General features: G+C 37.0%; 1 protein-coding gene across 1 annotated transcript in view; it reads right to left on the bottom strand.

Moving 5' to 3' along the window:
• The window catches only part of Ddx1 (ATP-dependent RNA helicase Ddx1), a 336696-nt gene extending 327743 nt beyond the window's left edge, over positions 1–8953 (bottom strand). The window contains exon 1 of the mRNA XM_090401751.1: positions 8810–8953. Within this exon, the coding sequence (XP_090257877.1) occupies positions 8810–8825 (16 nt within the window). The 5' untranslated portion in view covers positions 8826–8953. The remainder of the gene's footprint in view (positions 1–8809) is intronic.
• Between the last annotated feature and the right edge of the window lie 2563 nt (positions 8954–11516).

An 11516-nucleotide genomic window follows, 5' to 3' on the forward strand; every position in this document is an offset into this window, starting at 1 on the left:
TCTGGCAGTGAAACATAGAAATTAATCTTCTTAAATTTTTTGTTGTTGTTGTTCACTGGTATCTGATTTTTATAAGAATGTGATATTTATTATTATTCTCGTGGAATGTGATAATTTGCAAATTAAAACATTATTTGTGAGAATGCTTGTTTATTTCAAAATTGATCTGCAAATGCAGTGAGAGATAAATACTGGAAACACTATTTATCTGTCACTATTGAGAGCATGTTTGTATAAATTATCTATTAGCAGGAACAATCTAAAAAGGAATAATTCTTCAGATTCAAAATAAAATTTCTTTATTCCATTCATTGGAGAATTGAATAATTGGATAGTGAATATCATAAAAAGTCATCGATATCAAGATTCACAGAAAACAACCAGAGAGAAAGCTAGTTGCCCAATTATAGTGGGTGGCAAGTTACTAAAGAATGGCAATTTGTTTAACAGGCTTCGATGCCACGCACAGTCGAAAGGTCTGGAAATGTCAAGAGCACAAGTTTCTTCTAACCTTTCCACAGCATACGTCCAGTGGTGGGTGATGCAAGCTAAGAGATCAACTGTGGATTCTGAAAAAGAATTCATACTGGTGGTTGCTGATTAACTGATGGCCTCTAAGTAGTGGAGCAGTTGGCTATTGATGATGTTCTCCATTATTTTGGAGAGGACAGATGTGATGCAAATTAATCAGACGTTTGAGAGTAGACATCTATCTCTCTTTTTTTTTTGGAATAGGTTGGATATGAGATTACTTATCCCAATGCATGGAAGCAAAAGCTATATATAGTGGATTGGAGAGACAATGCAAGACAGATGCTAGCTCTGGAGCACAATGTTTGTAAACAATCTGAGAGACAGCAGGACCAAATGACTTTAGTGTGCAAGTTATTCAGTAGTTTTCTGGCATCTTTGTCTAAAAACTACAGGAGGCATATAGTGCTTGGTTTCTGGTATGGCAGGAGGTAATTTTGTTTGATCATCTATGCAAGAGTTTAAGGAAAAAAATAATGCTAAGTGGTCTACTTTATCTTCCAGTGAAATAACAGTTATTTCACCTATGAGTTAAGGGAGTGGTACCATCAGTACCACTCCTTGAACTCTGACCATTGTTTAAATTTCATGAAAACTTGTACTCTTATCTTACCTACTACATCTTTAAATGACAAGAAGTACAGACAATGCAAGTTAAACATACTACAAAATCTTACATTACACTTCACAAAATATAATCTTTAAATGGCAGCAGGCTTGGCAACAATGAATCAGTAAGAGAAGCTACCTATGGAAGAATGTGGCAGCAGATTTGAGCTGTGCAAAAAAAAAAAAAAAAGTGCTTTTTAAATGGTGTATAGAGTGACTTCTGTCGCAAATTGTGCTGCATTTTTTTCAGTTTAGTTGTGATTTATATTGTGTTGTTATTTTTGGTTACTGAGAAAGCGAGGTCAGAGTCGGATGCATCTGCAATAGAAGAGAGAAGATAAGTTTTTGTTATTTAGTACAGATAAATATAGTTTATACTTATAGTATTGCATAAATAAATTAGCTTACAGTAGAGCACATATAACTTAGTATAGTAGAGCACTTAGTATTTAGTTGTAGTAGTTCATCGGCACAATTTGAATGAAGGCAGCAGCCGAAGCTCCAATTACAAATGGCGTGTCACCAAGCCCCCCCCCCCATTTAAGGCCTCTATTTTGCATAACATAATACAGGATTTTGTGGTCTGCATGCATCCCAGCAGTTGGATATGTGGTGGGTTTGAGGAGGAATGCATATATGTGCAAAATGTAGGCAATGGGAGGAACTTAGTGTGATAGAGGAGGAGAGTAATAAGCAGAATATGAATGAAAAAACAAGAGTGGAGAGTGTGGAAGGCTTGAATGATTGTGGAGTTTTCAGAGATTTTCTTGATTGGGAGGATTAATGCTGAGTAAGAATAGCTAACTGGCAGAGAGAGAGAGATAGATGAGCTGAAAGAGGAAGTGGAATGTCTCAGAAATGAGATGAGAAGTATGAAAGATGAGATTAGGCAAATGGAACAGATGAATGCAAGGCAAACCAGAGTAGGAGTGAGAGAGAGAGTTATGGGTATGATAGAAGAGGAGAGAATAGAAACAGTCGGAGAGAGGAAATAAGAATGCGAGGGAGTGCTGGAACCAGAGACAGAGTGATGCCAGGACAGCAGGTAAGTAGAGAAACACAGAGAGAAAGGATTAGAAGAGAGGGAGTGAGGGATGCAGGTGAGCAATCAAGAAACAGAGTGGTAAGAGGTGTGATGTATGGAGACTCAATGATCCGTGGTGTGCAAAATAGGATGGCAGGGGAGTGTTTGCCTGGAAGAATGATAGAAAGAGTGGCTATGGCAATTAAGCAGGATGAAAGGGTGGATGAGATCATTGTGATGGTGGGTACGAATGACTTGAGAGGCAGTGTAAATCAGGTGGTGAAAGATCTGAGATTCATGCTTGAGGTCGTGCAAAAGAGATGCCAGCCTGGTTGGCCGAGTGGTTAGCACATCTGCTCTCCAACCAAAAAGCTGTGGGTTCAAATCCCGCCATGGGCATGGATGTTTGTGATTGTCTATAGAAATGCTAGGGGTGGTGTGTGTGTGTGTGTGTGTGTGTGTGTGTGTGTGTGGTAGATGGCATTGATGAAGTTCGTCAAAACAAAGTGTTGTAGGGTAGATGCCCTCCGCTAATGAGTCTTTGGACTCCCTGGAGGTGTCACATAATAATAATAATAATAAAAGAAAATGCAGAGAGGAAAGACAGTGTATGTGTTGCCCAGGTATGATAATGATGAGATGAGCAGAAGAGCAGTAATAATGAATAGCATAATAGCCAGAACGTGTCAGAAGAGGGGATTGGAATACGTGGATGCTTGGAGGGCATTTGAGGATAGAATTCAAATCATCTGCAAACATCTGAATATCCCCCCCCTGCAATCCATTGACAATGTCATTGATATAAAGGTTAAACAACACAGGTTGCAGTACTGAGCCCTGTGAGACCCCACTTGTAACCTTCTGCCTTGATATTGCCCCACCATACACAACTCTCTGATATCTATCAGACAGCCAATCTTGAATCCAGTTGACTAACCCGACATATAAACCCACTTTCTGCAACCCAGATATCAGCCCATCATGTGGTACCCTGTCAAATGCCTTTGCAAAATCTAAAAAAAATGAAATGGCATTATATGACCCTCCTTCATCAACTGCTCTTGTCACTTTATTATAAAAAGGCAATCTTATTACCAAAGCAAGAGCGTCCCTTAACAAATCCATGTTGACTCTCACAGATAACATACCTTCATCTGCCCGATGCTGTATGTGGTCCCTCACTAGTTTGTCCAAGACCTTAACAACTACTGATGAAACACAAATTGGCCTATAGTTAGACACATCCAGTCTGCTACTGCCCTTATGCAATGGCACTATCTTACCCTCCTTCCATTCCTTGGGTACCTTGTAGCCAACATCGCGTAACCAGACTTTCATTGAAAAACCAAGTCAACGGAGCTGTCAGTTCTCTGGCACATTCTCTCAAAAACTCGTGCTGAAATACCATCCAATCCCACAACTTTACTGACATCCAGGGTACTCAGTATATGGAACACACTCTCCTCTTGCACCTGAAACCCGCCCTATCTCTCGTTTTCGGTTTTGGTCCCAGTGATTTAAAGGGGGATAAATTAACTGTGGAAGAGTTACAGAGGTGGTGTTGGTTATGAGGATCGGCTGAGGGAGTATGGACTGCAGAGTTTGGTAGATAGAAGGAGGAGAGGTGATGTGACTGAGACTTTTGACTGTTGAGAGGTAGTTATAGGGTTGACTCTGGGGAATTCTTTCGCTTGGTGGAACAGTGGGAATGAGCAATGACAAGGGGGATACCCCTGGAAGTTACAAATGGAAGCTGTGAGAAGAGGGGTGATGAGTGGTTTCTTTGCATGGGGAGAAGGGGAATGGAATGCATTGCCTGATAGAGTGGCGAGAGCAAGAATGGTTAATAAGTTCAAGGAGTGATATGATAGCCTTCGTGTTTCCTAGGAAAGAACTCCCATGATGAGGCTTTTGACTCAATAGAAGCCCGAATAATAATAATAACTGATAGAAGGAAAATGTACAACACACACATATTGGAAAAGTACTTCAAAAATATATTGGAAAAAATACTTCAAACTGTAACTTCCAAATGCAAACACACCACACTCAAACACAACCAAATCGGACTAAAATTTACGCTAGTTATAAAAAATTGCTAATAATTGACAGCAAACAAAACTTATCTTTTTTAATCTCACAAACACATTGCAAAACACTAAAAATTCTTTGCAATCATCAGAGAGATCTTGGATATTGGCATAAAAGATCTAAGAATAAATTCCCCAAAGAGTGGCAGTTTTATGAATCAATTTACTTAGGACAATTCTACAAGACATTTACATTTTTATTTAGCGTATGATGATACAACGGTCGTGAATCTCCTTTTTATGGGGATGCATGGTACCATCCGTAACCCCCCTCAGGACTAGCATATAGCTGATGAATCAGGCCTATGGCTAGTATTCCTAATCCGTGTGTCCTTCTGGGGGATAAAAACTCCCGAGTTTCCGAGTGAAAAAAAAACCCTACCTCCATAGGAGACTGGTTAACTCACCTTTTGTCAAAAGAGACTAGACAAAGGTTCCTCATCACAGATAGAAATTGAACCCAGGTCTTTCTGACCAATGGGCTTTGTCCATACCAACTGAGCTATGGAAGCTCTTCTACAAGGAGTCTTTCATGTTTATATTTACTTCTGAAGAGTGACTTATTCTGATTCTATTTATGTAAGAATTAGAATCAGAACTATTTTATGATGGGTGATGAACAGATCAATCAGCATCACAACAAAGAAAAAAAAACTCATATTCTAACATAATAATGTTGTCGATGTCAGCCACTTTAGAATATACAAAATCACAAATCAGGATCTAATAGATAAAATACAACAAATTTAGTTTAATCCTTTATCCAAGTGTAAGCAAACAAAGTTTGTGCCTGAAAATATCTTCAGGACTGAGGTAAGGTGGTGCAATTCCAAGCAAAGGTGGACCAAGCTTCCATCACTCCTTGTCTCAGTATCTCCCATAATGCAAAGCACATCTCCTTGCAGACATGTATACTGCTATGCATTAAGGGAAGGGCCACTACCCAGACCGGTTTCAATGTGACCTCTCCTAATGCTTCTGCATTAGGACAGGTCACATTTACCTATACAAGTTGTCAACTGGTGTACCACCTTATTATCGAATTATTCTGGATTTAAAGAAAGATGTTGGAAGTTTATTTTGCACTTGGTTAGACTATAATAAATTCAGTTTAATCCTTTATCCAAGTGTAAGCAAACAAAGCTTGCACCTGAAAATATCTTCAGGACTGAGGCAAGGTGGTGCAACACCAGGCAACTCGGAGCAAAGGTGGGGAGATACTAAGACAAGGAGTGATGAGAGCTTGATCCACCTTTGCTTGGAGTTGCCTGGTGTTGCACCACCTTACCTTAGTGCTGAAGATATTTTCAGGCACAAACTTTGTTTGCTTACACTTGGATAAAGGATTAAAGTAAATTTATTATAGTCTAACCAAGTGCAAAATAAACTTCCAACATCTTTCTCTAAATCCAGAGTAATTCAATAATAAGGTGGTACACCTGTTGGCAGCTTGTATAGATAAATATGACCTCTCCTATTGCTTCTGCCTTAATATCTCCACTTCTGGGCCTGGCTCCCACTGACGAGACCTCAATAAAGGTTGAAACAGGTCTGGGTAGTGGCCCTTCCCTTAATGCATATACATGTCTGCAAGGAGATGTGCTTTGCATTATTATGGGCGATACTGAGACGAAGTGATGAGAGCTTGGTCCACCTTTGCTCGGAGTTGCCTGGTGTTGCACCACCTTACCTCAGTCCTGAAGATGAAGATATTTTCAGGTGCAAACTTTGTTTGCTTACACTTGGATAAAGGATTAAACTAAATTTATATATAGTCTAATCAAGTGCAAAATAAACTTCCAAGATAAAATAAATTTAACAAACACACATACAAAAGGGTTGTTGACATGTGGCACTGCCACCAGTATTTTAAAGGCAATTATTTGCCAAACCAAAACTGTTAGTCATATTCTAAAATAGTAGTGTTCACCTATTTAGAATTTTGTACATAAATATGCCCATCTTAGGAAGGTGGCAATAAAAACCTCGGTTTTGTTTCATGGTATACAGCATTTGAATCGATCATAATGGAAACAATGAAAATCTAGGTGAATCAGGTTGTTGTCGTGACTTTGAATTACAACCAAAATAACTGTCAAGAAGTCAATGTATTACAATGTTTGGTCAGAAATCTGCTTATCTTCAGTTAAAAAGTCCTCTTATAAAGGTTATGTGCTTTTGGAAAGACCTAGAGATTGGAATCTCATCATCAATACCAATAGAGAAGCTCTAATGAATTAGACTAATCCACCTGAAAAGTGTGTCAAAATCATCATCATACGTATCAAGGATTTAGGCCTAGTATGGCCTGTTCCGGCCTTAGAAGTCATCGTTGAATCGTTTAAGAGGACGTCCTGGTTTTTTTTTTCCTAATAGCTTGTACTTTAAGGCTTGTTTTGGTAATCTTTCTGTTTTCATTCTTTGAACATGTTCCATCCATCTATGTTTATATTTTTTTAATTTTTTCAATTACTGGTTCTTGGTTTAATTCTTTCATAATATCTTCGTTTCTTTTGTGATCAAATAGGGTATACTTTGTAGTTTTTCTCATAAACTTCATTTCTGCTGTTGTTAATCTTTGTTTGTCTTTTTGTTTTATTGTCCAGATTTCGCTTCCATACATTAAGACCGGTAGGGCTAATGTATTGTATACTTTTAGCCTGGTTTGTTTTTGAACTAGGTTTGGTTTAAATATAGAGTTAATTACTCCTGTTATTTTTAAATATTTTGCAATTTTTATGTTTATATCTTTTTCATTTTCATAAGTGATCATACATCCTAGGTAGTTAAATGAATTCACCTGTTCTAAGATTGCAAGAACTAATAATATTTTAGTTTTTGCTGGATCTTGTCCTTTAAAGGCCATAGTTTTTGATTTTTCTGTTGATATTATCATACCATAATCTTTGGATATCTCATTTAGATTTAAAATAGCTTTCTGTAAGTTATCTTCAGAATTTGTAATTATTATTTGGTCGTCTGCAAAGAGGAGAGTGTTTAAGTTAACTGTAGGTGAAAGTTTAATTCCTTGATGTAAATTTTTACTCCATTTTATTATTATTTCATTTAAGTAGATATTACAAAGAGTTGCTGAGAGGGGACATCCCTGTCGGACCCCTTGGTTTATCTCTCTTGTATATGATAGCTCATGATTTAATCTTATTTGTATTTGATTATTTTCATATATACTTGTGACAGCTTTTAGGATGTTATTTGGTATTTGTCTTTCTTTTAATATGTTAAATAATATGTTTCTTTTAACTTTGTCAAATGTTTTTTCAAAGTCCATAAATGCAATATGCGTTTCTAAATTATATTCTCTTCTTTTCTCTATTATTAATTTTAGGCAGAAGGCTGGGTCTATACATGATCGTCCTTTTCTAAATCCATTTTGTACCTCTAGAATAAAGTTTTTGGAATATTTCATTAGTTTGTTATTTAAGATTCTGCTGTATATTTTGTAAGATGAATTTAGTATACTGATACCTCTATAGTTTTTAGGGTCATCTCTATTACCTTTCTTAAAGATAGGAATCACAATTGCTTTTTTCCATTCTATTGGGAGGATACCAGTTGAGTAAATTTTATTTAAAAATAATAAGTCTTCCTTTGAATCTTGTTCCTGCGTATTTATATAGTTCTGAACTTAGCTTATCTTCTCCAGGTGATTTTCCGTTTCTTGTTTCTTTCAAAGTGTGTCAAAATGGACGATATAAATAAGTTCAAGAACTTCCACTGAGGAATTGGAAGTTCTGTTTCCAGGACACTTAGGAACATTGAGAAACCAGTGAGTACATGCGAGTCACTCAAACTTGAATCCTCAGTTCACTTTTTTCCTTCCATTCAATAAGAGCTTAGAAGACCCTTCAAAATTGAAGCTTCTAAACTCTTCTTTCAACCATTAGATATTATTAATATATGCGACTTTTCCTTGGAGCCCTAGAATTCTACACACGACCCACCATCTCATGCTGTAGAATTCGTCGTTCGCGCCAAACAGTCTTCGAACTACTGCTTAGTATTTTTGTCTATTAATCGAGTGATCTCTGGTCGGTATGCAGAACAAAAAAACCTGAGTTTCTGGGAGAAAAAAAAAAAAAAACTGTTATATAAGACCGGAAAATTCAACTTCACTTCGAAAAAGCTAGATAAAGATTCCTCTAGTCATGAAGAGAATCGAACCCAAGACTTGGAAGAACGACACAAACAGAAACATTTAAAACAAGTTAGATTTGATGTGGTGGTGTATATTATTATTATAACGGTATCTCCATGGAGTCAGAATACAAGAACGATGCAACCCGTCCATTCAAAGGTGTTACGGAGGCGTTATTCCCCCCCCCCTCTCCCCGCATTCCTTCTTTGACTTTAGCAGCTGCAAATTAAAAAGTAACTTTTTTCGGAAAAATTAAAAGCTGTTACACGATTTCCAGTACACACACACATACATACAACATATGATTTCCAATAACAACTTAACGAGCAGAAAAATCCAACTAAATAACGATATCAAAACCTAAAAAATAAAAAAGTATGATAAATGCATATTAATCACCTTCAAAGGCAGTCATCCTTGTAATTTTTTTTTTTTTTTTTAATGACACAAACTCTAAATTGTTTTTATAATATACTCAAATAAATACCAACATTCATCCCAAAGTTAACACGAAACTTTGGATGAGCACATTTGAAGGTAAGCTTAAATCACCACCTGGTGTTCAAAATAAATAGAGAGGAGCGGATAATAAGTCAATATATAAATATTGCTCTCTTACTAAAAAACAGCCATAATTTCAAAGCCAATTTTTTGAAACTATGAAGTTTTAACAAGGATCATAGGGCTCCCACATTCAACACTGGAGTTAGGTAGGTCTCGTCAGTGGGAGCCAGACCCAGAGATGGTGATACTAAGATGGAAGCAATGGAGAAGTCATATTTACTTATACGAGTTGCCAAAAGGTGTCACACCTTATTATTAAATTACTCTGGATTTAGAGAAAGATGTTGGAAGTTTTTTCCAGTTGGTTAGACTATAATAAATTTAGTTGTTTAATCCTTTATCCAAGTATAATCAAACAAATTTTGGGCCTGAAGTATCTTCAGGACAGAGGCAACTCATGTAAAGGTAGACCAAGCTCTCATATGGGAGATACTAATATAAGGAGTGATGAGAGCTTGGTCCACCTTTACCACGAGTTGCCTCAGTCCTGAAGATACTTCAGGCGCAAACTTTGTTTGCTTAAACTTGGATAAAGGATTAAATAAAATTTATTATATTCTAGCCAAGTGGAAAAAACTTCCAATAAATAACTTTATCCAGAAGGTTTCTGTTCATGTTTAATTAGTGTGTTTTAAATTAACGTTTTACTGACGTGGGCTATTTGGGTATCTTGCTTCTCCACAGGGATAAAGTCGAAACCCTATGAGGTTAAAAATTCCTTCTCAATGACTGAGCTTTCTGGAGGCATATAAACACGAACAAATGCTTATGACTTAAATAACAGAATGATCCAAATGTAATATTTAAATAATATTACATAAGTTGTATAACCTATGTAGCTCAGCAGAAGTGGTCCTTTTATCCTCTGCACTAAGTCCTGGAAGATAGACTTAAGTAGAAGTCTAGTCACCGAATAGAGGAACTTCTCTAAGCCTTTCTTCGACCGTTTCCCGAGATAGTCGATCTCTGGAGCGGGTAAACTGGTTTTTCGTTGTAAACTCGAGAAAACGGCGGTAGAACTGACGTTATTTCAAACAGCAACATATTCTTGTAAGGTTGGGTACTAAGACATAGAAGCACTTGTTTTTTTCCTGTCACTTCATCGATTGCCGCTTATAATTAGTGATCGCTCGAAGACCTAGCAAGACCCCACCATCTCTGATTGACTACCAGTGGAGACTGAACTGCCCACTCAGTCTCTAAAAGCTAGATATGGTTAAAAGGCCTACTCCCTATAAGAGAATAAAAAGACGTTAGTTTATTTATTTTATTTATTTTTATTCATACCTAAGATGTTGTAGTAAAAGAGTTTGTAACTCTGCAAGATAAAGTATCGCAAAACCTCAACGAGGTGTTGTAATGGTAATCGAGGTAACATACAAGTAGTCATTCCCAAACTGTTTTACTATTACTACTACTATAACTATTACAACGTGACACCTCCAAAAGTCCAAGGACTCATCAAGGGAGGGCACTCTACTCAACTACTTATCGCCATCTCCCCTACTACTTAATTCTCTAAGCAACAACTACGCCATATATCGCCCAACAACACCACCAACAGCATTTTTTTTCTGTAAATTACATGTGTTTTGATGCCGATTTGCCTGTATGTGGGATGAGAAATCCGAGTTCTGGGACAAAAAGCGCTACTAACAATCTTTAAGATATCTCCATGTGTTCTGCAAGAAATACATAAGAAAAAATTGCAGTAAAATATTTTACATTATCTCAAGCACAAAAAATGAAGGGGAATTCAGTCAGTTTTTTGAAAAATTGTCGGATATCCAACTCTACTTTTAGGAGGGGGAGATTGTCTATCGCTCTATAACGACTTTGACAAATCACAATGTGACAGCCGCACTAACAAGTATCACGTGCTCAATGCGCATTTTTTAACTTGTAGGGTCAATGGAACACTCGAATATATGTGAATATTAATACCATTAATTGAAATTTAGAATTTGTGTGAACATGTCTATCTTTACATAAAATAAGTGTTCTTTGATATATCAAAAAAAATTTAGAAGTACTGGTATAGTAAAAAATCTAGGAATCACTGATTTCCAGAAATGTCAGATTTTCAAGTGCAAGAACTGTAATCATTTTCGGCCAACAAATATCAAGAAATTATTACTCTTTTAACAGATTGAAACTATAATTAAAAAACAAAAAATAAACGCATTTGATTCTCTTACAGGGAGCAGGCGAGGCGGTTTTAGGTCTATCTATCTTTTTAGAGGTTGAGGGAAAGTTCGATCTCTACCAGAGGCCTATTAGCTGGCGGTGAAGAGAGGCGATTGATAAGTGCCGCCATCTCGTGTTCCCTAATCCTAACACTATATTTATTGACTGTGATAGTGTAGATTCTGTGGACGATTTTTTAGAGTTTACGGGGGGAAAAATCCGCCTAGCCGCATGAGAGATCTACTAAATTAAAAAATGCTCCTCCTTTGGCAACTGGATTCGATCTCAGGTTTCGGATGATCAAGTGCTGTAGAGTGCAAACCCCACTTCAACTGAACTACACAAGCTCTGAAAC

Source organism: Typopeltis vanoorti, chromosome 12 (genome assembly GCF_054136105.1).
Source record: "Typopeltis vanoorti isolate ZY-2024b chromosome 12, IOZ_Tvanoo_1.0, whole genome shotgun sequence".
Lineage (NCBI taxonomy): Eukaryota > Metazoa > Arthropoda > Arachnida > Uropygi > Thelyphonidae > Typopeltis > Typopeltis vanoorti.